The sequence below is a fragment of the Hypomesus nipponensis genome, chromosome 2 (genome assembly GCF_054491055.1).
Source record: "Hypomesus nipponensis isolate SF chromosome 2, ASM5449105v1, whole genome shotgun sequence".
In the NCBI taxonomy this organism is placed as follows: Eukaryota; Metazoa; Chordata; class Actinopteri; order Osmeriformes; family Osmeridae; genus Hypomesus; species Hypomesus nipponensis.
The window spans coordinates 18,640,281-18,667,895 of NC_140362.1; the positions used below are offsets into that span (position 1 = coordinate 18,640,281).

Sequence of the window (27,615 nt, forward strand, 5' to 3'; positions counted from 1 at the left end):
GCTCTTTGCAGAAGAGGTGAGATGTACAAAGAGGATAAGACTCTTATATAGAGGTTAGACCCATCCTTCTAAAATCATAATAATTCAACAAGATGACTGATGCATGCATCATCATGCGTAACAAAACACCCCAGTTATTGTAAACAGACCATATGCTGTATGGACCATATGCTTGATACAGGATATAATTTAACCACATCCTAGATAACAAACTAAACAGCTCACTACAATCTTTTTTTTCTCAGTCATAATCCAAACAGTGCAGTATTTAAACATTGGATATGCATCTGAACCACATCATGGAAAACTATATGACAAAACCAAGCAATTTGTAAACTCAGTGTGCAAATTACGAGGGGATTTGGGGGGGTCTGACCCCCCCCCCCCGATTAAGGTTCGGACCCCCCGAGGTAAAAAACACAGGTCGGGGGGGTTGATACATTTATATATCGTTCTTACCTGTAATCGTAAATATCCAATACAGTTACCATATTCATTCAATAACAGGTTGATGAAACAGAGAAATGTTGACTTTATGGCAGGGAATATCACACACTTTTACACTGACTGCCATAGTCAAAATTCAATCAATAAGCACAGCGCCTGTGACCAGGGATGGATTAACCAACGGGCCTACCGGGCCCAGGCCCAGGGGCCCATGAGCTACGGGGGCCCATAACCCAGAGCTTCTGCATATCGTCGCTGTTATTAACTTGATTTACTAGGGTATTGATATGATGATATGCGCCGTAGCCGGTATATGCTAGGCTTAAGTCATTAATGTCTTTAACAGGGCCCCAAAAGTCCTACTGATTAAAATAAAAAATAGCCTAAACATTCACTTTGAAGATGTCACAAGAAAGACACATCCAGGCCCAGGGGCCCATGGTTTCTTAATCCGTCCATGCCTGTGACCAGTGCCCTATAAAACTCAAGAAACACCACGCGCGAGTGACCAGGGCAGGCAGTGTGCAATACAGAAGTTTGTTGAATAGCGGTTTGTTGTAGCGGTGTGTTCTGCGTTGTGAGAAAGTGCAAGAAAGGCAAGGATTGCTATCTAATCACTGAGTTGACCCCCATTCCCCCCCGACTGTCATTGTATTATTTGCACACTGTGTAAACTAATTGTTATACAGTAAAACAGAAAGAAAGAATATACAGCATTTGTCTAGCTGCTGCACAAATGTACATATTTTCATAGTAAAAACATAGTGAAAAGAATGCCTTTGGGACCAACCAGACACCTAACCCTGGTCTAAGTAACCAATCAATATAACTTACCTAATTTCATTAAGTTACAGAATATTGCAGTTCATAAGCATGTGTAGAGTGAGTAACTTTTTTGTGTTTTGGTGTTTAGGCAGTTGAACATAATTGTCAATAAAGTTAAATTGAATACTCATTACGTGTAGACGAGGGCCCCCCTCTCCTCGGTGCATGCCAACACAATTGAAGCTCAGTTACTGAAGTAATTGTTCAGTTAAACTCCATGCATAAACTTTTAATCAAAAGTTTCCTCCAGAGACGGTTGGTAAGAGAGAGGAGCAGAACACAAGCTAAACATAGTCATACAATGTCAATGGGTTTTGAAACACCAAAAATCCATTGTTCGGCTTTATAGACGTTGGATGGGACCTGGAAACTCGCTGTCATGGAGGCTGGTTTCCGGTTGACGACCTGGTCCAGCGTTGGTAGACCGACGACCAGGCAGGTGGATGTGTGGGGGGGACAGAGAGGAGAACAGGGATTAGAGAATGCCAGGAGCAGCTAACAGTTTCAGTCGTAATAGAATGAGATCCCCACTGGGGATACTTTGAGTATGTGGATTGACCCCACCGGTCAATCCCCATACTCAAAGTTAATTTCTTTTGTAGCAGAATCCTGATATTTTCAGGACAAAATGATTTCTGAGTAATATAATAATTAACATCATTTTCAATACATTTCAATTGAATACTCATTCTCATTATATTCTAGGCATTTAATGACAGGAGTCCTTGATCCTCCGATATAACATTTTGTAATAATTTAGCAGATGCTTTCATCCAAAATAACATTTCAAAGCAACACATCCTGTCAACTTAATAGGGGATCGATTATAAGTAAATTTACAGCAATTAAATGTCATAATGCTGTCTGTGGCTGGATAACGCGAGGCCCAGTATGCGTAATAGAAGACGAGGGCCCCTCCTTGGTGTGAGCAAACACCCTTGCAGCTCAGCTACTGAAATAATTGTTCAGTTAAACTAGATAAACTTGTAATCAAAAGTACATAAGCCACCTGATCTTTTGTAATGATAACATGTTCAATAAACTCAGGGTGTGTATACTGTATGCGTAAAGAAGATGAAGGTTCCTCTCCTTGATGCGTGCCAACACAAGATACTATACAAATACAATGTACGGGAGATCCCTGTCTTATTTTATTAACAGACTTCCGTCTCATTTTAATTAATGTTGAACGTTAGAAACTGTTTTATTTTTTAGATGGCTGCCATTTTCATTAGATTTGCTAAAGAAGTATTATCAAGTATTATATAGGGTAATATTGTCACATGAATAAATACACCATTCTTGCTGGGATGTGATATTCAGTAGTCAAATATCCTTTGTACCTGTCCCTCAAACTGTTACCGCTCTCATTGGTTACACTCAATATACCATCCACTTTTTGAAATACAATTTACAATGGCCAATTACAGTAGATTGATTTCCATTAGTTTAGGCCAACTGTTATATAACCAAAAATGCACTTATACTCACAAATATTCCAGAAGTTGGGTCACATGATCATGACTTGCTTTCCATAATTAATTAGTCATAACTCAAAGTTAATTTATTTTGTAGTAGAATCCTGATATTCTCAGGACAAAATTATTTCAGAGTGGTATATAGGCCAAACCATGCTCTTTACCAGATGCTTGTGACTATAGTATGCCTACTTGCTTACATTAGCAACAAATAATTTTAAGGAATCAATTTGCTGCCTTTCTTCATACACCAAATGAATATCCATTTCTCATCAATTAATTGTTTTGGTTATAGTTATTTCACTCAGGCAGTCAAATCACCTGCTTCCATCATATACACAGTACACAGATTCATTCAAAATATAAAATACAATGCTACAACAATATTTATTTGGTGTAAAGGCATATGTACACACATGAATTATAGTACTGTGCTGTGTTTCTTGAATAAATAGTCAAGACATATGGATTTCACAATTTGTTACAAACGTTCACAGATTGAGCCTGAATACCGTACCTTTAGGTACCTCTGTTACCAAAAGTTTAAGGTTTTCAACTGTCAGTGTTGAGCTAATGAGCAAGAGTACCACCACAACACTCTACACACTAGTCCCAGGCGGAAACACAGCATCCTGTCCCTCTCTGCCACCCTACAGCAGTCTGCAAGAGACGGGGAGTAAAGAGCATGAGTACATGAAACCCTCCCTTTTTTTCACACTAGAAGGTATGACTTCTACTGATCACAAGTTACCAGCCCACTCCAGTAAACTCACAGCTGAGCTATAATACAACTTGCCGTTGAGACGAGGAAGCTGGTCGATGGTTAGTGAATGCTGTGCAACTTATCTTGTGAAAGAGTTGTGTCCAATGACATCCTTCCCAGACCATCCACCTCAAAGAGAACAGCTCAGTAGGTTCACTTCCTGTTTGTGGACATGAAAGGGACTAGTACAGTATGCTACCTGGTAGAGGGTGTAGAGTGAGCGATTTCATAAAGCTCTCTAGTTCAACACTGGATGGCTTAGCTCCGCTGTAACAGTCTGGGTGGTTTTGAGTCAGCTCACTATGCAGCCTGTAGCTCCCACTGCTTTCCTCCTCCAAGATGGTGATGTTGCTGCATACAAGGCTCTGTCTTGGCAGTTCCAGTGGACCTCTGGCTGGGGGAAGCCCTGAGAATATGTCATATTGACCAGGACACTGTCACAGGTGTACCTGACTGACAAAGTTGGCTCCTGGTAAGGTGCTGTAGGCAAATATAATAGGACAGTTAAAGATAAATCACCGTCACGGCAAGTGATGGGGTAGGACCCAAATGATGGAGAGTAGCAAAGCGTGTCAAACAAAGGGTTTATTTTCAAAAACGGAAAACAGACAGGGTACCCACTCTGGATACAAGACAAACACTGGACATAAAAGAGGAACCCAACAAACAAGACAGGTGGACACAATGACATTAACGAGAACTGAAACCTCTGAACAAAAGTGAAGACAATGACAGACTAATCTAAATCTAGGATTTTTTGTCCTCATGTTTGTGGTCTCTGACGGTTTGAAAATCTTAGAAGATGTAAAAAAAAAATCGTATAGTGTGTCCCCAGCATAAGTCTTTTAATGAGACGAGTTGATTGAATAGCTTGTCTTGTGTCTCCACTTAATCACCTGTGTAAGAGACTGGCGCGTGTTTGTGTGGTTGCCACGGTGATGGTGAAGCTATGGCTGCTAACGCACAGAGGGCAGAGTATAACTGAAATTTAGCTAGAATCCACATCTCAAAAAAGTTAACCTAGACGCAAAACTATACGTCCAATCCAAAAAATAAAAATATTTTCAGAGACCCAAGATTCTGCCGAAACCATATGTCCTTTATATGTCTGTGCGGTCAGAAATTCGACTCTACCGGCAGTTTCTAAATCTGGTTTCTGGTTTCTCTGACGAATTTGTCACCAGATTTGCATTGGACTCTATGGGGCGAGAGTCTCGCTTTGGACTTTGTCTCGCTTTCGTGGGGCTCTGAACAAATGTGTAGCTAAGTCTGTTCGATTCCACAGACAACTGTCTACGACCAGCACACAATTAGCTATATATTGATCCAAAAACGAAGCATGAGAGCAAAAATTGTGACAATGCTGGCAAACTAGAAATACTTTTTGAAACTGATTTCAAAGCTCCACTGTAAGCGTTTCAGTCTGCACTCTATAGGCTTTCACGTACACACCCATGTAAATCTCAGAAACGGTTTAATAGCTGAAGATTTAAAGGTGCTGAAAGGTGTCGCGGAAGAAATAGAAGAAGAATATGAAGAAATTAAATAAATATTCAAAGAATCAAAGAATTTCGTGATCTATATGATGATTTCAGAAAAATAGTTCCTACAACCCGTTGGATCCAAGTCGAAAAGCCACATGTGCCCCAAGCGAATCAGTCAATAGGTGGCGGTCTAGCATAATATAGAGGAAGTTGCTTACTTGCTAACAGAAGAAGATTTGCGAGCTATTAGGTCAGTATTTAGATACAGTAGAGCAGATGTAGTTCAAGTCGATATAAACATTATTACGACAATCCGATAGAATACTTTTTGAACTAAAGGAGTATCAGCGTCTAAAGTAAGCCTACAAAGTATGATTTATGTTCCGTTTTCATTTGTGTGTGTCAAGAGCTAGCGTTAGCTACTTCTATCGCTAGTTAGCTTGGCTAATGTTAGCTGTTTTTGGTATCACAACCTTCAAACCAGCTAGTGTGTGTTCACTAGGCTAGTTTGCTAAGTCGACATAGTGGAGTTACTAGTAGTCGGTAAAGTAAATATTTTTTTACGTGTCATTTGTGTTCATGCACGTTCTACTAATTCCATATTATTGTACCTGCAGTTACAGTACATGATGGCGTTGAAATCGGGAGATGAACGATTGAAGGAGATGGAAGCCGAAATGGCGTTGTGAGTAGTTACATTGACCTGTTAATAAAAAGTGGTTGGTGGGTGTAAAAGCAGTTTAATGCGCAGTAGTGTAAGCCATCAGTATATTCCCAACCATGCAGGTTTGAGCAGGAGGTCCTGGGGGGTCCGATGTCTCTTGTCGGCGGGGGTCCCACAGTCTTGGAGGGGGTTCCAGTGGCCCTAGCGGTTCCCATGCACCGTCCAATCATTGGAACAAACACATACAGACAGGTAACTTTACCAAATGTATGAGACACCTACACACTTTCACAAATGAACACATGTGTGTGCTTACCATGCGTACAAACTCCTGTTTAAATTGTGATTATGGCATGGTGCACATGAGTCTAAGCCCACCAGCAGTTCTGACTTTATTGATTCTTTCCTTCAGAAACCTAGTTCAGATCATCTAGATTACTGACTGAACTGATGAATATAAGTAATGCCTTTTTTATCCATCAGGGAAAACCAGCCCCACATCTGAATATCTGAATCCATCTCCCCTTTCCTCAGGTACAACAGACCCTGGAGGCCCGAGCTGGCACATTTGTTGGTCCACCGCCCCCTGCCTTTGTTGGCCCAGGTAACATAGCTAGCTAGGGGGTCAGATGGCTGAGCGGTTAGGGAATTGGGCTATGGTCCTTGGGCAAGGCACCTCACCCTACTTGGCTCAGGGGAATGTCCCTGTACTTACAAAAAGTGTGTGCTTGCCGTTTATTCATGCAACCAAACTTTATCATGATGTGCTTTTTTTGGTGGTTTGCATTTGATTCATTTAGTGAAACTATTGAACATTTTTCTGATTGCTATTGATGAAGTTTGTCATGGTAGACATCACAATCGTTTTATTGCCAAGGCCTACCCCATTCAGATCATCAGTTTATGTGATGATGTCTGTCTCCTTGTCTCCAGTACCACCAGTCCGACCTTCACCCATGTTGAGACCAGCATTTGTGCCTCACATCTTGCAGAGACCAGGTCAGCCTACATCTCCAATCATTCCTACGTGTTTTCACAGCTTTTGGGCTCTCTGTCAAAATAGAAAAATACTCACACACCCATGTCCCATACTCTGTTACACTCACACACTCACTAACAGTCCTCTTAATCTAATGTATTTACTTTGAACCAGGGCTAAGCTATTTAGAAGTGTACATGCAACATTCACCACACTATTCACGTCTGTTTTAAAATCATATGAGATATTAATGAAATATTTAATGTGGCTCTACCCATGTTTTCAGCTGGTCAGAGAATGCCAGGGATGCGCGGACCCCCCCCTCAGGGCATGATGGCTCCTCCCCTGCCACGTCCCCCTCCACCACCACCTATGATGATGGCCCCTCCCATGCAGGGTCCCCCTCAACACTCCATGACCCCCCCAATACAAGGACCCCCCCAGCACCAACACCCCCCCCAGAACCAGCCTCAGCATCAGCCACAGCATCAACATCAGCCCCAGCATCAACATCAGCCCCAGCATCAGCCCCAGCATCAGCCCCAGCATCAGCCCCAGCATCAGCAACAGCCCCAGCATCAGCCCCAGCATCAGCCCCAGCATCAGCCCCAGCATCAGCCCCAGCATCAGCCACAGCATCAGCCCCAGCATCAGCACAGCATGGCCCCCATGGGACACTTGGGCTCCACACCTTCTGTCAGTAGCTAAATAATTCAGTATATATGGATAGCAATGTCCAACAATGGATCGTGTTTAATTGTTCAATTAAAACACCTAATCACTATTATGAGACAGTGCACCACCCCCACCCCTCCCTCTTCTCTAACAGCCATACCTGTCTGTTTTCTCTGCTCTCATTTTCTCAGGTAGGGCCAATGGGTCCCATGGTGTCTCCACCCCCCAGGCCTGTGGTGCAGCAGCCTCCCAAGATCACCCCATCGGTCTTCCAGGCAGCCCCCACAGTCTACACAGCCCCTCCAGCCCCCAAGAGGCCTGACATCCGTGCTCAGAGACAGGCGCGCATGGTAATCACATAGCCTTCGTCCCCCCTCAAAACACCCCCACACAAACATTGTTTTAAAAAAACTATTTATAGATCATGTTTGAGTGCTTACTGTTAATTTTGTGTTTAGATATGTCCATCTAATGGCAATTTCACTATGCATAAGCCACCTTTTTTATCTCAGTATCTGATTGCATGTTGACAACTCATGCTGCTCAATCTTAGTCTTATTTATATATATATATATATATATATATATATATATTATATTTAAATTGTTAGATTGTTTAGTTCTTAGAAAGTTAAACTTTTGTACTTAAGTTAAGATCCATATATGTTTGCACCTGCCTGCCACAGTAAATTCTGTATTTGTTCACGTACATGGCGAATAAACTGTATTCTGATTCTGATTTATAATGTAATGAACGAAAAGACTGATTGATCCTATGTGCTGCCTCTGTCAGGAGGAGCTGGCTGCGTCAGTGGCAGAGCAGCAGGCAGCAGTAATGGCCGCCGGGCTTTTAGAAGCCAAGAAGGACTCTGCCTCGGACGACAACATCATCGGACCCAGCATGCCTGAGCCAGAGCCTGTACACCCTGAGGTAGGCTTCGATCTCTATGGTTCATTGTAAAATAATAATAATAATACCAGCACACTTCACCCCTTCATCTTTTCCCAATACACTTCTGGATTTTTAAGATGAAGGGATATTAGAACGGTGTGTCTATAGCTCATCTCGATCTCATAGCTCGAAAACACTGCTTAAAGCACAATTGCAGCATGGTTTGTGTGTTCCACTAAGGTAGTTGTGCCTGTGATTGAATGTTTTGGGGATAGCCAGCAGATGGCAGCGTGGAAGAAAAAAAGAGGGGGAAACAAGAGAAAATGAAGAAGTGTATTCGCACTGCAGCTGGTACTAGCTGGGAAGACCAGAGTCTGCTGGATTGGGACTCAGGTATGCAAGTTTGATTCCTCTTTCCCCATCACTGTCACTTTCTTCATGCTCTCCTTCCTCACCTATCCGTCACTTACTTTCGCTTCCAGATGATTTCCGGATCTTCTGTGGTGACCTTGGCAATGAAGTGAATGATGACATCTTGGCACGTGCATTCAGCCGCTACCCATCCTTCCTGAAAGCCAAGGTGGTGAGGGACAAGCGCACAGGGAAGACAAAGGGCTACGGTTTTGTCAGCTTTAAGGACCCTAACGACTACGTACGAGCCATGAGAGAAATGAACGGTGAGCTGCAGGGAAGGAGAGGCATTATTGTGTAAAAGTTTGATAACTTATACTCAAGTCATCAGATTATCTAATTGGTTTATAAAAGCGGTTGCTGCCCCCGTGACCTGACCCCCGGAAAAGCGGCAGATGATGGATGGATTTATAAAAGACAATTAAATCATACTATTTTTTTTGCCTCAGAGACCTTAAAATAAATGTTTGTCTTAAAAACATATTATTTCCTATTTTGTGTGCCCACAGGCAAGTATGTCGGCAGTCGGCCGATCAAACTTAGGAAGAGCATGTGGAAAGACCGGAACATGGAGGTGGTGCGCAAAAAACAGAAGGAGAAGAAGAAACTGGGGCTTAGATAGGAAGTTATTTGTGTGTGAGTGAAACCTGTCAACTGGGTGAGACCTGTGTGATTAACTGAGTGTAGAGCAGTCACCAGTCTCCCAGTTAGAGGACTGCTTACACCAGCTGTCAACTCGCTTGGGCCACATTTATGTTAGAATGACTAAACCAGATAGGTGAGTTACTTTTTACCCTCTTCAATTGGACGACAGTTTCAAACACACAATTCTAAACCTGGGAAACTAGGCTTTGGTTACCTGGCTTTGTCTTTATCCTTGGCCCTGATCTGAAAATAAGGCATTCCACTCAATTCATTCTCCACACAACCCTCAGTCAGGACTGTCAAAATGTATGGTGTCCATTAGTACTGCTGTTTTTGTGTGGCAGTTTGTTCTCTTTCCTTCAATACTACTTAGATTGTATGCCTAAAACACCTCTGGCATTTTTGTTTGTAACAATAAGGTAACCAGTGTCTCACCCAATTACAGCATTGTTCAATTTTACTTAGTTTTGATCAATGTTCACACATCCAACATTTTAGATTGAAACTCTCAATGTTTGTAAAATACCGTGGATGAATAGGTTGAAGGAAAACGATGTAAACTATTTTCAATAAAATACAACCTTTCTTAACTGTTGTCATTGGATGTTCACACATGTTATCGGTTTTCTAAATGGTGTCAAGTAGATCTCAAATCTGCTCACACGGGGGCGCTCCAAGATCATAGCTGTATTATGGGCAGCCAGCCTATGTCTTCCTACTAACTAATAAAGGGATGTCAATTGCATTGTCATCCGATTGCCAGCTACTATCCTTTGTCGATGTGAATACATGGTGAAATATATAGATCTACTGTTAATAGGTAGTGACTGTTTCATCCAACACATGTCATTGTCATTAACACATTTTGTAGCTCAGCTGGCAAGGAATTGAAACTCCGCTCACGACCTCGCCATGCACGCGTCTAGTAGTAATGGTTAGAAGGCTGTAGATCCCCAGGCATAACGCTACCACCAGTAAAGTTAGCTAGCTATTTAGTATAAATCTCTTGCCAGGGATTTCAGAAAATCGCCAAACACCCCGTTATCAGAAGGCAGGAACCCCGGCCATCCCCATTGATTTTAAAATGAGACCAGAGATTTTGTCTGCCCCTCGCTATCCCTCCGCCCCCTCCGCTCCAGCCTCTCTTTCTTGGATAGGGATAAGGGACTAGTGACTTTGAGTCTCGAGCTGTCGGTTGTCTGGCAGATTTTCTGTTACTGTACAGTAGTTGCTAGCTAGCAAGCTAGCCAACAACATACCAACAAAGACGTTTCGATATTTTCAAGATGTGAGATAAGCAATTATCTCAGTACCGTCGTCGTAATGTAAGAAAAAGAGAGTGACGACTTTCCAGATAGCTCGTCAGCCAAATGGGCAAATGAACATCAACTTAACATTACATTTATTTTCGCATTCGGGTGAGATTGGATTTTAAAACGGAGTCCTTCCGACATCAAGTGTATCCCCCGAACCTGGATATTGGAATGGTGGTAAGTACCCTTTTTTTGGTATTTTGGCTCTTTATTTAATACTCATAAATTATGTACTATTTTAGGCAAACGGTTTATTCTTACTACAGCGTAGTTAGATATACATCTTCTGTGTAGCTAATTTTGTGTTTGGAGTTAAGGGTAGTTTTATATGCACACAACCATATCCAGCTAATGAAATACAGAGCTTCTTTGCTAATCTTTTCTAGCCTAACAGCTAGACTACATTACTAGCTAGCCATGCCTCCCTCTCTGCAAAGATGCTGCCGCCGCTGTTGTTGCTATTAGTAACAGGGGCACTGAATGGACACGAGTGGCGGACTTAGCTAGACACTGCACTACTGAAGCCAGTGACGGATAGCTATTCGAGCTAATTATCTTACCAGATACACCAACAAACGTACTGTTTGGGAATTCAGTTTGTTATATTTATCTGGCCATGTTGCGTTGTCGTTTGAAGTTCGGTTGTTTTAGCCATAATGTCTGTGCCCCTCCCTTGAATTGCGGGAATGAATGGCGATGGAACGGACAGAGGGGGTAGCTCGCTAGTTAATTTGGTTATGTTTTCAATACCATTAACCCAAAACATAACGAAATGTGATAGCTCATACAATGCCATGATTGTTTATTATTTTGATAGTTGTTTAATTGTCACGTGAAGATGACCAGTTTAATGACCATCTTTTGTTAGTTGCTCGTGCTGGAGAAGGGAACAACGTGCAGGTTATCAAACTCGCGCTATTCCAAAACAAAGGCATCAGCTTTAATCACGGGAATAATTATTTTTCTATCTGGCCAAATCTGTAACAAACATAATACGGTGAGGTAGAACGTTGCACCGAGGTCGTGGAAGCGAGGTCTCGGCAGTTAACCTAAAAGAGAGAAGTGATTTGTGTTTTGAATATAACTAAGTAATAACTTCAAGTTCACTGAACGACATTTTGTGTAGCTAAATGGTATGGAGAGAGTGCTGCTCCTCAGACAGCTTTTGCTTTGATCACAAGTCTGATATTCATAAGCTACTGAATTAACCCATTCACGGGTAACCTAACATGGTAACCTTTCCGTTAACACACGTTGTCGTCATACTCAGAATAATAGCTAGACTCCACTTATGTATCTATGCTGCATCATTTTCCTGTAGTGCTGTGTATACAGAAAGCGCCAGTGTTTTCCAAGCATACCAGTCTAACAACTTGGTTCAACAGGAGACTGCAGCCAGGTGACTGCCTGTGGTTATGCAAAGCAAATTTACCTAGTTTCAGAACAACCTGTGGACAGGACACTCCCTGACTTGAGTAACAGACCATTTGTTTACTGTATGACAAAAGTAAATGTCTGTTCTGCAGACAGGCTTGGTGTAGTCTTGAAGTCACTGGTCAGTCTGGTTGATCAAACTTATACTTTCAAGCATACACCAGTACAGACTGCTCAGCCTACATGTTTAACTACGATTAAGGTCATTCAGATTTCTGAGTGAATAAACTTACCAGTTGCGTCCTGAGATAGAGTGAGTATGTAGCCTATATTGTCAGTTGTGATCATAATTTTCCATCACAAATCAATCCCTGCTATAGTGAGTAGGCTATATGTTACACTCCTTAATGGGTTGTTCCAGCTAGGCCTAAATAAACACATGGTCTTTACCTCGTGCTTTGCAGTCCGCTGGTTGTTCATGTCACACCAGATTACAGATAAGCAACAAGGAGAAGAACAAAATGAATCCAGTCACAAGCCATCATTATTTATTAGTCATTGGTGGCCAAGTGCCTCCATATTCCCTATCCTAACATCCTAATTACCCCTTTCATCCCATCCTTTGTATGTTGTATCTGGTGTTTGTATGTTGATTTCTTTTTTGCTATATGTTTTTTCCTTTATCTGTTGTCTGTATGTTGATTTCTTCTTTGTTATATGCTTTTCCTTTTGTATCTGTTGTTTGGTACGTTGTTTTCTTGTGTGGACCCCAGGAAGAGTAGCTGGTGTCTTTGGCATCAGCTAATGGGGATCCGAATCAAATCAAATCCTTTCCTATCCCGAGGTATCCATGTCCCTTTAACTGGTGGGTCAAGTCAGGTCCGTCTGCTCTGCTCACCCCCTGAGGGACAGACTGGACCAGTGTCACCTCCAGCCAGCCAGGTTCCCTGAGCAGCAGGGAGGGTGTTTCATTATAGGATCAGCATCTTAGTCCTGCCTGGCACCTGGTCAGAAAGAGTGTTTGTATGATTCTCATTATTGTGTGGATCTACACTGGGTTTGCATCTCCTGTTAGACTCCCAGGCTGCAGACTTGATTGATTTCCTATTTATCGGCTGCTTTGACAGACAGCGTTTGGGTATATGTTACTGCGTAGATCGATCCTGAGTGGTTGTAATGTTGTGTTAAGAGCCCGCTGAGCCCGGCCACTACACTCAAGTAATAACCCTACAGCATGGGGCAGTTTGCAAGGATGCCAGCTGGCAGTCGTACAGAATGCTTATGGAAATATTACGTAGCACTGTCAGAATGTGGAGTCACTGTTGGTGAGAGGAGATTTCAGTGAGGCTTCATGCCAGCCCTGCTGTACCAGTCCTGTCTTAACACTGTGGTTAGGCTGGGGTGGTGTTGGTGGTTATGGGGTTAGGGTGATGGCGGTGGGTAGGGGTAGAAGGGTTAGTGCATGCCAGTTTATCAGTATCCATTTCATGAGGCAAATCTAGCTCAGAAGTCAGCAGGAGAGGAATGGAGAGCTGTCAGTGTCACAATCAGCCCTGTTACGTAATCGCACATTCTGCTCCCTGTTCCCGCTCCCACACTCCTACAGACCCAACTTCTCATCTCTGCAACGAAACTAGTCTCCCTTGCTGTTTTCAGACTTTCCCACATAAACACCCATGCTGCAGAAATTGCATAATGTTTGTGTGCACAACACAGTCAGGTGAGGCAATACTGGTATGGGAAAGTGGGATGGAAGTGTAAGCAGAAGGAACAAGTGAGGGAGGAGTGAGAGAGATGGCACAACAATGGAATGTACTCTAATCATTTCTATCTGTCTTGGTTTCCTGTTTATGGAGTTGCTCTCCTCTCTCTCTCTTTCCCTCCCCCACTGTGTCTTTAATGTAAAGTCTATGGATGCACAGGCAGTCACAATGACCATCATTTCTCATTCCGTTTCTTTGTGTGTTGGAGCTGAAAGGAGGATGTGGTAAGTGAAAGAGGGACTGGTTTGAGCAGAACACTGTCTAAATGTCAGGGGTAAGATTCTCTTCTCTGTTCCACTTCCCTCCTCTGTAAACTGAGGTCAGGTGGTCAGACAGCCAAACAGATAGATTCCAGAATCCAGACTCAAATCTTTCCATCTTTCAGTCTTAGCCCCAGCTCAAATTATAGGCAACCGTCGCACTGAAGCCCAGTGCCTCAGACACCACCTTTAACCCCAGCCCCAGACATTGTCCGTCCACTGGTTCTTAGTCAGTATCTGTTTGGTTTCTAAGGGAATGATAATGAATGTAATGATCACAGTGTAAGCCTTAAGCTGTTTTGTATGGACCCAAATTTATCCTGTATACTCTGAGGTCACCTGACCTGAGCATTATCATGAAATAAAGGACTTTACATAGATAGATGGCATCCTATCAGGACCTGGTAACACATGAACACCAACAGACACACTGTGATCATACTCAGTGACTGAAGGGTGACATTAATCTTTTTCACCAGGCTCTTCCCATGTGGCTTATTCTTTTGGGGAGAATGATATCCACAGAGAATGAGCTTGAGAATTCAATTAGCCTAGCCTGTTTTAGTACACCCATTACCCTCTGCTTCCTGGAACTCAAGAAGGATCTGTGTTACTGAAGAGGACTGAGGTGTCTGTCAGTCAAGGAGGCTGGGTACTGGGCAGAGCGGACTGGGAAGACTAGAGGCATTCTTTCCTGCCTGCTCTCTCTACCTCCTCCCCAAGCCTTAGGCCTTCTGCCCCAGGCTCAAACCCAGGCCCAGCTCCACCCTTGACTGTGACCTGGTTCCCAGGGCTTGTATCGGGATGAGCTGGGTTAAGAGAGCCCCTGAGTGACAGTTTGGGCTCGGGGGCATCACTGATCCTCCACCCCCCACGCCCCCAAACCAGGGAGGGGCATGGCTGGGCGACGGCCAGCCCTCACGCCCTGTCACCCCTCATCTCCTCAGACGGGGTTATAGAGGAGCAGCAAGATAATCGCAACCAGGTCTGATAGTCACTAGCTCAGTCACTCACTCACTGCCTCCTTCCTTCACTTACTCACACCCTCAGTATTCCAACTGAGCAAGCACACACACAACACACAGTGAGGAAGCTCTTCCTCAACACACACCACGCATGCACAGTCGTGCTCCTACACTACGCTTGTCCACTATTAGCCTAGTCCTTATGCTGTTTTCTGGTTCTTATCTGCTTTCGCTCCCAGCCTCTTCACATGTCCTCTCGCTCGTTTTCCCTCAAACTCACTATTTCTTTCTCCCTTCCCTCACTCCCCAGGCCGCAGCTGGTATGGGTGTGTGCGAGTGTGTGTGTGCTTGAGCCCACATGCGTGTGGTATTTAGTATGCTGCCGGTGGCTCTATGTCTTTCCTGTCGCGCGGAAGAAAGGAGATGGGGTGCCAAGAGAGGGGGTTAGGGTAACAGTGCTGAGGAAAGGGGGGGGGGGGGAGAGGGGGCAGGAGGACTGGATAGAAGAACCGTTTCCCAGGGAGTCTCCTGGAATGTCTGATAGAAAGTCCTGCTCTTCCTCATCTCTCACCCCTCCGGACCTTGCCGGTCCACACACACACACACACACACACTGTTGCACTGCACTGTAGTAGCTTGTGACACAGAGATCAACCAGAGGTCTGGTGTGAGAGTTAGAGAGATGGATATGTAAATGGCGGTTGTGCTTGTGGGATAGGAGTGCAGGGGGGGGGGGGTTCTGTGTTTATAACCTCCTTGGTTTTAGGGTACATATGTCTGAATGGAAAGGCCAAAGCCTGTTGTATTGTGGGAGGCATTGGAGATCAGGGGAGGAAGGGAGGGAGGGTGTGTGTTAAAGAGGCTACCCAAGGCTCCTCCCCCCTAGCTCTGAAGCTATAGTCAAAGAGTTCCTGGTGGGGGAGGAGCCGGGAATTTAAGTACTTTTATCTTTAGCCAGAATCATAACATTGGAGAAACAGAGCAGCGTACAATCTGACGCTGGAACTATACTGGGGCTGCTGCTCGTTTGTCCCAGTCTAGGGCCAAAGGGACCCACGACAGGGGAATCACGTTAGAGCGGAGTCTGTTACCTTTATATGGTTGATGTGTTTGGTTGGCTCATGCCTGACACCTCCGTGATACCTCCTCCTCCCCCTGTCCCCAGGCCATGCACCTGTCGCCATAGTGACAGCAGGTGAGGGAGTGTTTAAGGAACACGCACACCCCCATTTGCCTCATCTCCTGTCTCTGTACACAGACGTGCATGTACGTCAGCAGCGTGGTGCTACCAGCTTGCCATTTGTTGCATCCCTGCTGTCTGCCCTGCCCACACTGGCCCCACGCATGCTATAGCTGCCTGGCTCTGCTCTGGGCTCTCAGATTGGAAGGATCTTGACGGTTTAGTGATGCTGTTCTCTCACAAACGCACTTTCCCTCTCTCTTTTTCTCTTTTCCTCCGTTGTATACACTCGCAGTTCTGTCTCTCCCACACACGCGCATTTCTGCTCACATCTTTGTCTCACACTCGTGGTCCAGAGGCCCGTCTCCCATCATTAGTCTCTTATTCACCCTCCAGAGAAGAGAGACTGACACTGCTGTCACAAGGAGAGAGAAGGAGAGGGAGATGGGAGGGTGGGTGGGTGGAGGACGAAGGGATAGAGCATGAAAGGACACTCTTTGAACCTATTCTTCCTCCTGAGAAAGAGGGGAAGGGAGGGAGTGTGTGTGTGTGTGTGTGTGGAGGGGGCTGCTCATTGCTTTCTTTCATACATAAAGTGAGAGACTGAAAAGGGGAAGGATGGAGAGGAAGAGAAAAAGAGGAGCAGGGGTAGAGAGAAGGGGAGGGGGGAGGGTTGGTTAAGTCAGATGATGTCAGAGCCAGTGTTATTTTAATAAACTTACTCTTTTTTAGGTTTATTGGCCCACAAGGGCCAAAAGTTGACTATTTTGGCCCTGTGGGCTCTGTTGAAGTCATAATGTCAAATGGAAAAGGTGGTTTCATAAAAAGTACTATCTTCCTGGCAACAGTATTATTATTATTTTGGTGGTTGGGTCATACTTTATTGACACAGTTGTTGTAAATCCCACACAGTGGGATTGCAGTTGACAGAAAAGCTTGTCTAAGGTTAGCCAGTTTACAAATGATCATCCATACTAGCCTACCTAACCTCTAACCCAGCCCCACCATGCTCACCCCCAGCCTCCAACACCTCAATGCTTCCCCCAGCTCCAGTGCCTGACCTGAAGAAGGCCAAATGAGATACTAGTTGACAGGGAAGCTCAGGGAGTGTCGTCTGTGTGTGTGCTGGGCTGGGCTGGGCTGGGGTGGGGGTGAAGGCAATAAGGAGCTGCTCTTCTGCTTGACTGACCCCCCACGTCCTTGTGTTGTTCTGTCCTCCATTGTCTCTTCCATTGTCCTGTATTGGGGTCAGACTCAGGACACCTGCTGGGGCTCCAAACCAGAGAAACAATCTGCATAATAGGCATGCAGGCAGCCATGGATCACCTCTGGTTGGATCAGATCTGCCCAGATTTGTCTCAGCTGATTAACATGTACAATGTTTTTTTGGGGTTGCTTTCGCTCCCAAATATCTGGGAGTGAAGTGTGCAACCGTGTGTGTGTGTGTGTGTGTGTGTGTGTGTGTGTGTGTGTGTGTGTGTGTGTATATATCTTAAGTATTACACTGCTAGAATGTTACTGGCTACAACCAATATGTGAATCCCCCTGGGATAGCTGGCGTCATCATTACTATCAGCTCTCTGATGTGTGTGTGTGTGTGTTTGTGTGTGTGTGTGTGTGTGTGTGTGTGTGTGTATGAGAGAGTGACCCACTTAACTTAACGCACCTACGGACATGAAGAAAATATCAGGCCACTCTTTTTCTCTCTCTGTGCCAACATTAGGATGCTCTGCCTCCGTCCTTACACAAACTCTCGCACACAGTCGTCCACATGCATCACCCACATCCGGCAATTTTGCTACGGAATCAAACACTAAAGGGGGAAAAAATTACATTTCTTTCTATCTCACACACTCCCTTTCTCTCTTTCCGTCTCTCGCTGTCACTTTTAGATCCTCCTTATCTACACTATGTTCTTTCGGTTTCTCTACAAGCATTGGCTCTCACGCATACACATGCACTCTCTCTCTCTGTCTCTCTCTGTCTCTCTCTCTCTCTGTCTCTCTCTCTGTCTCTCTCTCTCTCTGTCTCTCTCTCTGTCTCTCTCTCTGTCTCTCTCTCTCTCTGTCTCTCTCTCTCTCTGTCTCTCTCTCTCTCTCTGTCTCTCTCTCTCTGTCTCTCTCTCTGTCTCTCTCTCTCTCTCTCTCTCTCTCTCTCTCTGTGAGCTTGACATGCAAAAAGGCTGTTACCATAGAGATGCTGCCCACAAAACGCAACTGTAGATCTCCTAGCCCGTGGTGTTTAGTATAAACCATGCAGCATTTACTGTCCACAGTAAACTTGTCATAAAAACATGCATCGTATGAATGTGAATGAATGTTAGTGAATGAATGTTGGTGGTGGTCGGAGCCGTAGGCGCTGATTGGTAGCCACGCTTCTGTCAGTCTGCCCCAGGGCAGCTGTGGCTACAGTTGTATCTTACCACCACCGGTATGACTGTGTCTGAATGAATACTGGACTCTGTAAGGTGACCTTCGGTGACTTGAAAAGCGCCTCCAAAATAAAACGTGTATATATATATAAATATATATATATAATTGAGTACAATGCTACAGAGTGAGCCGTCGTGTCATTTGTGTGTATTGGTGACTGTTTAAAACAGCTGTTTGTCTCTCTCTTTTCCGTGTTGAGTGTGCTGGTTTAGGAGATGCACCATGTGTTTAAAGGCTGTGAGCCGGGCAGGCCTGTCTGGTAAGTCTCTCTCCAGTCACCCTGCCTGCATTACTGTCTCTTGCTGTGTCTCTCTTTGTCTGTCCATGTATGTCTGTCTGTTTCAGCCTGTCTGTTTGTCCTTCTGTGATTCTGCCTGCCTGTCTTGTCTTTTATATTCGACTGTTCGTGTCCCTGTCGGTCTGCATGATGGCCTCTCTCAATCTCTCCTGTTTTTGTAATAATATTACAGTCTCTCTTCTCTGTTTCTCTTTCTGTGAGGGTCTGCCTTGGGATTTATGAGAGAATTCTGATAACGGGAGGGCCTAAAATGTTTCAGTTTTTCGCTGCCTGAAACAGCTTGAGAACCACTGCAAAAAGGGTATATGACGGTTGTCACTTGTTGTAATTTAGACAGGCTCAGTGTTTCCCACAGATTAGAAAGCTATTTGGGGGGGGGGGGCGACATAATTCCTTTGTTTATGATTTGTTACACAGAACTTTATTATATTAAATATGAATCCAAAATGAAACACCTTCACAAAATCAACAACAACAAACAATTAATTTCTGCATGTGCAGGTAGCAACGCTAATGCTAAATAACTATTTAACTGGTCGGCTCCATGAAGCTGGGTAAGTAGCTAGCTCCTCAGACTTCTCACCAAAAGAAGGGGAATCTTCGATTAAGACATGTCCGTAGGTACCGAGCGAAAAGTAGCCACAACTTTTCTAGACCTTTAGCTACTGCACTAATGCTGAAGGCTTGCTGATATAGCTGTCGGTCTTATAGAACGGCGTAGGTATGCATCGTTGCTAACGTGTGCTGACGTAGTGACTGTGCGCTGACGTGAGAACGACGCGTGAGCGCGCAGCTGAACGAATACGCTGCGTGTTTTAACTTGAATATTGTAAAAAATAAATACGAAACGCTATATGTGGCGGCCGGTGTTGACTCTGTGGCGCACCGCCACAAATGAGTCTGTGTGTGTGAAACACTGCAGGCTTTCTGTTGTTGCCTTGGTGTCCACCAAAAAGAACCTTTGCCTCGTTTATAAATGCTGTGACAGTTCTACGCTATTACTCCCACTCTCTTGTCTATTAGAGAGCAGCTAACAGCCTGAACTCTTGCAGTGACCCTGGCTTACCAGCACTGTTCACGCCATCAAATATTCAACACCTGTGTATTCAATGCACGTGTGTGTGTGTGACCAGCAGTTAGCAGGTGTGTATTCTGGGTCCGGTTACCCCTCTCTCTCCGTCTCAGTGCATGGATGAGGGAAGGCTGTGGTACCGGGACGGCGGCTAGCTCCAGCTGAACATGGGAGACAGACAGGGGGAGAGACAGACAGGGGGAAGAGAGAAACAGATAAGGCAGAAACAGTCAGACGGGATGGCCAAATGTGTCAAGCGACAGGCAGTGGGGTGTTTCTGTGTGAGCATGTAGCGTCCCGTCGTCTGAGCGCTCCCTTTGAACAGGGCCTGGCAGGATGTTTAAGAAGAGGAGGATGCAGAAGGTATGGAACAGACTTGAGGAGGGGCAAAGAAGACAGTGACTTGGCGAAGGGGTCTTTTAGATCAGCTAAGGCCTGGCTTCAGCTCTGTCATAGGGCTGGTTGGGGGGGGGGGGGGGGGGGGTCTGGAAGCCTGTGTTCTGTACACACCACTGTGTTTGAAGAGGTCTCAGGGCTGCCCGCTCTTTGCTCGAACCCTCTGATCTCTACCCTGTTCCGATCTAACGGCAACTTCTAGATGTGTGTCTCTAGCTGTTAGCCACCACTAGCCAGATCACCTTACATGCCTTTTGTTCCTCGCCGGCTGTCACAGCAACCCTACTCCAGCCCGGATGGGATGGGAGCGGCTGGAGAGGGGAGGGGACCGTACTGTGTGTATGTCTGTCTGCGTGTTTGTCCAATGACGGGTGAGTTTATTTCCTCCTGGTCATCGACAGGGGGGGGGGGGGGGGGGGGGGGCGTGTTTGTTTGCTGTCATCAGGCTGCACTGAAATGTGTCAGCGGGGATGACAGATATGAGAAAAGGCATGAAAGACACAGAAGGGGAAAGAAAGACCAATATTTGTCTGTGTTGTTTTGCGATGCAGGCTCGCTCGTCTGTAGGTGTGTGCGATTTGGCTGCTGACAGACGTTGTTGACGGAAAAACTGTGGAACCGCTCAAAGCAGAACATGGAGGGCCATGTGGGACCCTCTGATGATAACCAAACCATTATACACTCCAATGGAGCAGCGGTGTGTGCCCGTGTTCTCGTTAGTTCCCGTCGAAAGAGGAAGTCGACTGCTCCGTACTTCCCCCATAGCGCCACAGTGGTTAGCCTGTCGTTTGAGATATGGGATGAGATGTGCCATTGTTACAGGGCTGTGGAGTGAAACTACAGTTCATGTGTGGCAGGTTGGACGGTTGCTAGTCTTCACTCTTGCTCTGGCCAGTTGTGCTTTCTGCATCAGGGACATGGAGGGGACAGTGCTCTGACGGCAGGGTTAGACTGGTGACCAGAAACTTTGTGGTTATAGTAGGAGGACTCCATAGTGTTGCATGAAGTGAGTGGTCCATCAGAGTAGTTGCGAATGTTAATAATCTTACATTGTAACTTAATGGTAATATTTTTTTTTTTTTTTTCTTCTCCTCCCTTCTCTTTCTCCTCACCTGCCTCTTTTTTTCTTACACTTTCCTCTCGTCCTTTTCTTTCCCCTCTCCCTCTCCCCCCACTCTCTCCTCCCCCTCTGGTCCTTCCGCTAGGCTCGGAGCACCGATAATCTGGAGAGTTCCGGGGAGCCAACGACCCGCTCAGTGGGCACCACTGCCAACCTGAAGGGGAAGATGAACAAGAGGTGAGCCCCCTATGGGACAGGAGGAGTAATAACGTTACACCTGTCACAAAACCTGGCCCGGACTCGGCTAACTCAGCTGGTCTGGGCCGGCCCAGTTTCTCATGTTTCACCGTAGCCTGACTTAACCAGCCTTATCTGGCCCTCTGTGGGAACCGCGGTCAGTTGAGTTGACCGTGCCTGGAATTGTTCAGTGGCCAATCGCAAAAATGGTTCCTCATGCGCTTGGCAGGTTTAGACCAGTAGGGATCCGGTTGGACTAGAACGGTCCGGTTCTGTCCTCACAGGACTGCAGTGTATCTGTCATGTCCTTGTAGGGGCAATACTTGGCCTGTTTAGCCAATCACCACTCCTCCTGATGACTCAGCAGTGGTGGAGGGAAGTTTAACAGCACAACTGCATATCTAGTTTCATATCATGCTCGCACACAAGCATGCACACTCGGAACATCACGAGCAAGTGACCGTACAGCTATTGCGGAACAGGAAGTCTACGTTTCATAGCTTGTATGTTTCGCCAGAAACTCTGTGAAATCATGCGGCACTTGATCAAGTTACAATGTTTACAAGCTGTATTTCATATCTGAACCTGTTTTTAGGGATCCTTCTAAGGTGAAACCCTATTGTAATATGTATTTGTGTGTGTGTGTGTGTTTTCAGGCTGTCTATCGTGAAAGGCCACTTCCCCAAATTGGTAGATTGTGCTCATTTCCATTATGAGAATGTTGAATTTGGATCCATCGAGGTAAGAAAAGTAACAGGGGAACTAACTGTGTGAATCTGTATGAGGGCAGGATCAGCCTGTAATGATGACAGTACACAATGACCTGTGAGGATGATCGTACAACTGTATATGGCAATGAGACTGACAGCAGTCCTGATTACCACATAGTGGTTACCGTGTGTGTGTGTTTGTGTGTGCTTCTGTCAAATTGCGTCAAGTCCAGCGGCTAGACGTGGGAGGGGGTTGTGACAGCAAAGGAAGAAACATCTCCCAGACCAAGCCTGACCTTCATACAGACTCACACACACACACACACACACACATATACATGACCACAACTGCACTCATACAATTACAAACAAACTCACTCAGATTTCCAGACCCTGTGCATTGGAGGGGAAGAGCAGATTTTTCCACACTCTTTCTCTCTCTTTCCCTCATTGTCTCGCTCGCTCGCTCTCTCTCTCCCCCCCCCCACCCCTCCCCCTCTAGTTGACTTTAGTTTGCTCGCTTTATTCATAGGACGTGCTTCAGACAGCTACTCAGGCATAGTCATGGTCTGTTCATTCACGTCTATGGTAAACACACATCCAAGACACAATCAAATATTCATTATATTCATGATAAAATACACTGTTATTCTGAGAACATACTAGCAGCATAACTCCAGGGAATAGAACTGGTTTGCTCTTCCTGTCCTCTCGTGTGTGTGTGTGTGTGTGTGTGAGCATAAATGTCTGCTTGCATGTGCTTCAATGTGTGTGTGTGTGTGTGAGCATAGATGTCTGCTTGCATGTGCTTCAATGTGTGTGTGTGTTTCCTGGAGTGTGTGGCCAGTGCTGAGAACTGTCATTAGAGAATAAACCCCCTGGAGAAACAAGTGATGAAAGACACACTCCTCCTGCTGTCACTGCTTTGTCATGACGACAAACGCCCCCCCGAGCCCCCCCCCCCCCCACCTGCACGTCTCTCTGAGTCTACAACCCCTCTTCTCTTGATCTTACTCTCATCTCACACAGACTTCACATATAGAATATTTAATGATTTTATCAGACAGACAACGGTGGTCAATCAGCCGTGTGTGAAGCAGTCTTCTGATCTACCTTCTTAAGTGGATCACTTAGTTAGTGGGGAACAGGCATATCAGGGGACACATTTGTATTGGAGTGTTTGTGTGTGCACATGCCTGTGTGTGTGTGTGTGTGTGATAGTGTTCCTGGTATTTGTGAACACCACAAGTATATTATTTGTTCATTATATAGTACAAACACAGTTGTCCTACTTATGCTTAACTGTGTATGTGTGTGAGTCTGATATGTACTTATTTTCTGGACCTGTTTGTGTTACTTAGCTGCAGTTTGCGAGTGAGCAGAGTGATGCTAATTGGAGCTCGGGATCTGCCAAAGACATGGTCTTCCTGGTGCAGGTGTCCTGCCAGGTGATTGGGCATTCACACACACACACACACACACACACACACACACACACACACAATAAACCCAAAACATTTCCAACATCTTACACCTCTTTCTTTCTTTGTCTTCCATTTCTTTCCCTCCTCTTTTGTGCTCCCTCCCTTCCCCTCCCCAGGGGAAGACATGGATGGTGCGTCGCTCCTATGAGGAGTTTCGCACTCTGGACGCACACCTGCACCAGTGTATCTACGACCGCCGCTACTCCCAGCTGCTACCCCTCCCCGCCATCCACGAGATCGGAGACAGGCTGGAGGTGAGGCAGCGCCACAGCTTCGCATGCACACCTGCATTTGTATTGTTCACAAACAGCACAAACACTGAAAAACACACAAAGACACACACACTCATTATGAGCCTCGTTTTGGTTTTTAAGGCGTATGCTTCCCATTTCTTTTCTACGCTGATGTTTTTGTTGTTGTGGTGCCCCTTTAGATCTTCACGCCCCTGCTGTCGGAGTACCTGAGTCGCCTCTCCATGATTGTGGACAACAAGCTTAACTGTGGACCTGTCCTCACCTGGATGGAGGTAGGGAGGAGAGGCAGGGAGGGGAGGGGCGAACGGGCGGAGGGAGGGAGGCAAATATAAAGAACAAGGATGTGAAGTGGGTTGGAAAAGAAGAACTCTCTGGGAGGGTAAAGAGAGAAAGTGAGCAGGGTGTGGGAAGATGCGGGCTCGAGTAAAGAGTAGGCTTAGTGAGAAGTCAGCCATGTGGGAGAGATGGACAGAGAGAATCAGCTCTTTGTCCTTCAGCACCTGGTGCCCAGCCGGGGCGTGTAATGGGATATGAATATAGAAAGTAATGTTCCAGTGTGAATTCACCGCTTCTTAAATTATATATTTGAGCTGTTCCCACCAAGCTAAAAAGTAATGTAAGCATAAGGTTAAATAGGGTTAAAGGTTAGACTTATCTAGTGGTGAGATGGATAACCTCAGTTTGAGTCCCACTCTTAGCGGCTTGATTTGTTTGACAGATCGACAACCGTGGGAACCGGTTCCTGCTGAAGGAGGAAGCCTCGCTCAACGTCCCGGCCATCGCCGCTGCCCACGTCACCAAGCGCTACAACGCGCAGGCCAGCGACGAGATCTCCATCGAGGTACGGCGCCCCAGCAGGGGGGAACACAGAGCCCAGGTGGCCCTCCGTGGTACTTAGATGACACGAACATTGTCCAGCCTGTTTTCAAACGACAGGCTCTGTGAAGAAACGTTACAGTGAGGCCACACCGTGAAGAGTAACGTCATGTTTTCGTCTTGACAACGACATGGCCTCGTCCCTGTCCTGACCTCTCTCTGTCTTTCATATAGTCTCTCTCCACCTCTCTCTTTCTCTCCATCTCTCTCTTCGTGCCCTGTTTGGCTGCCACCTTCCACGTCCCACTCCTGTTCGTCTCCTCCTCTCCCAGCCCAGGTCTATTCCTGTAGCTCCTGCTCTACATACAGAGATGGTTTCTGGGCCAGAGCGCCCTAGAACAGAGTGACCCAAACACACATGCACTCACATGAGTTTTTAGGTCCTCTCCTCAACTCTCACTGTCTTTGCTCTTGCTTTTAGTATTCCTTTGAAACTCTCTCTCTCTCTCTACCTCTCTGTCTCTCTTTCTCTCCCTCTCTCTCCATCTCTGTCTTTCTCTTGCTCCCTCCCTCCTCTTCATAGTTATCATGGCATGCATTTCTCAGTGTCAGAGGTTATAGCTGAATTACAGAACTGTGGGGTGTTATACTACTGTATAATTTATGTAGTAGCAATGGTAGCAATGCTTTTATATCAGCTCTTTGCTTATGTCACTAAGTTGAATATTTTTTGTTGAACGTGTGGGTGGTCCTGTTTTGTGTGTTTGTTTAACGTGTGTGCGCATGTTTTCTGTGTCCAGGTGGGAGATATCCTATCAGTGATTGACATGCCGCCTAAAGAGGACACCAGCTGGTGGAGAGGCAAGCATGGTTTCCAGGTTAGTAATTTACCATGAAATCACACACACACACACACACACACACACACTCTACTTACTTTACTGTCTTTCTCTCCAGGTGGGCTTCTTTCCAAGTGAGTGTGTCGAGCTTATAAATGAAAAGCTGCCTCAATCCGTCAATGCTTCAGCCGCCAAGACAGGTAACGCACACACACAGATACACACATACACACACAAGTGATGATGTAGCTGCTTGTACCAAGTAACCATAACATTAAACGTCTTTAAAGAGTTTACTTTGTGTTTAGACGCTGATCCAGTCAGCTCCAAACCTGCAACTAGCAGCTCTCCTGGACCCCCGTCTCCCACATCAGGTAAGAACACACCTGCGACCAATCGACCAATCAATAGACAGAGAATGATCGCTACAGAGCATATGGTCTGTGGCAACAAAACAATACCAGGTGGTTCTCCAGTTATTTCTATTCATCGTCCAGCCTGTATGAGGCCAATGTAACATGTCACACGGAAGTCTTAATCCAGCTGTTTCCCACGAGCTCATGAGCGCTTCAGGAAAATCTTTCCTTTAATGAGTGTTTCTGTCTGTCTAAACAAGTATCAACACTCCTTTTGCTGTTTTAAGCACCTGGCGGCCTTCTCTTCCTACTACTTTTTCTCACGCTGTTTCTCCTTTTCTCTCTTTATCTTTCTCTTAGTCTCTCAGCCTTGGTACCAAAGACTGGCTGGTAACAATCTGGATCTAGAGTTACTTTCCATAATCTCCCCCTAACTGTGTACAAATTAACCATTGCAGAGCTTGTCATGTCTTGAATTATGGCAGCAAATTCCATAAACTGAAACCCAAGACAGACAATTTCAGAGGGTTCGTTCCAAATAACACACAACAAAGTCTAACACATTACGTCTAAGACAGCCTTCTCCAGAGCGATGTGGGATTCATATAAGAATCTGTCTTGTCTTGTTTTAACCATAATCTCTAGTGTACACATAATTTGTGTATCGGACACAAAAGTCCAGCCCGGGCTAGTCTACTCTCCGGTAGTCATATATACCAGGTAGATGTATCTATTGGTAGAGTGAAGCTTATTAATGTGTCCAGGTTTACTAACAGCCAGGTACAGGTGTTGTGTTGTCTGCTGATCCTGAAGACAGATTAGCTTGTTTGTAGAAGACAACAGACGGTTACATCAAGATGCTTCCCCCCGGAATCTTTCATGCCCTAATCTTAATTTGCTTTGTAATCTTATTCTAATCTGCTGCTGCTGCTTCTGAAAAGCGACTGACAGACCGTTTCTCTCGCCCCCTCATCTTCACGCTCCCTTCTAACGCTCCTCTCTCCCTCCCTCCCCACTACCACCTTGACGATGACGACGATGATGATGACAGACAGTGCTTTCAAATGCTGCTCTACCGTGTAGACCACAGAACATCCCCTCTCTCTATGTGGCTTTGTTTTCTGTCTAATTCACTCGGTACACAGCCATGCCCCTCCTTAACAAGCTCCTCTCCTCCCCATTTCCTTTGACTGACCGGCTCTCTGTCGCCCCCCCGTGGCAGTGTCTAAAAAGCACGGCAAGCTGATCGGCTTCCTGAGGACCTTCATGAAGTCGCGTCCCTCCAAGCAGAAGCTCAAGCAGAGAGGCATCCTGAAGGAGAGGGTGTTTGGCTGTGACCTGGGGGAACACCTCCTCAACTCCGGACTGGATGGTACTGGACCCAAACACACACGCTCTCTGTTTCGGTCTCTTACACACACACACACACACATGGTCATGTTCACATCAAAATACATTTCCACATCTTAAATGCACTGTCACTCAGTCCTCAGTTATTGTCACAATGAGGTCAAGAGACTGGCACTCTTTATCACCCATTAAGA

General features: G+C 45.5%; 2 protein-coding genes across 6 annotated transcripts in view; both read left to right on the forward strand.

Moving 5' to 3' along the window:
* The first annotated feature begins 5,106 nt into the window (after positions 1-5,106).
* rbm42 (RNA binding motif protein 42) lies at positions 5,107-9,852 on the forward strand. Of its 3 annotated transcripts, none has more exons than XM_084709927.1 (11): positions 5,107-5,247; positions 5,615-5,682; positions 5,784-5,913; positions 6,196-6,265; positions 6,595-6,660; positions 6,927-7,336; positions 7,507-7,665; positions 8,108-8,245; positions 8,482-8,599; positions 8,689-8,883; positions 9,127-9,852. In XM_084709927.1, the coding sequence occupies exons 2-11, from the start codon at positions 5,624-5,626 to the stop codon at positions 9,237-9,239; spliced, it is 1,458 nt and encodes a 485-aa protein (XP_084566053.1). In that variant the 5' UTR covers positions 5,107-5,247; positions 5,615-5,623; the 3' UTR covers positions 9,240-9,852. The 3 variants fall into 3 exon arrangements, with proteins under 3 accessions (XP_084566053.1, XP_084566034.1, XP_084566043.1); XM_084709908.1 differs by having other exon boundaries at positions 5,217-5,353; XM_084709917.1 differs by having other exon boundaries at positions 5,231-5,366.
* A 534-nt stretch (positions 9,853-10,386) lies between these two features.
* The window catches only part of arhgap33 (Rho GTPase activating protein 33), a 29,192-nt gene continuing 11,963 nt past the window's right edge, over positions 10,387-27,615 (forward strand). The window contains exons 1-12 of one of the 3 annotated variants that reach the window (XM_084709945.1): positions 10,387-10,752; positions 18,749-18,808; positions 21,521-21,612; positions 22,269-22,353; positions 23,684-23,770; positions 23,923-24,060; positions 24,240-24,332; positions 24,779-24,901; positions 25,677-25,754; positions 25,834-25,915; positions 26,024-26,089; positions 27,294-27,443. In XM_084709945.1, coding sequence (XP_084566071.1) covers positions 21,602-21,612; positions 22,269-22,353; positions 23,684-23,770; positions 23,923-24,060; positions 24,240-24,332; positions 24,779-24,901; positions 25,677-25,754; positions 25,834-25,915; positions 26,024-26,089; positions 27,294-27,443 — 913 coding nt within the window. In that variant the 5' untranslated portion in view covers positions 10,387-10,752; positions 18,749-18,808; positions 21,521-21,601. Of the gene's footprint in view, positions 10,753-18,748; positions 18,809-20,871; positions 21,322-21,520; positions 21,613-22,268; positions 22,354-23,683; positions 23,771-23,922; positions 24,061-24,239; positions 24,333-24,778; positions 24,902-25,676; positions 25,755-25,833; positions 25,916-26,023; positions 26,090-27,293; positions 27,444-27,615 lie in introns of those variants that run through there. The other 2 variants (XM_084709937.1, XM_084709953.1) reach the window with 2 other exon arrangements.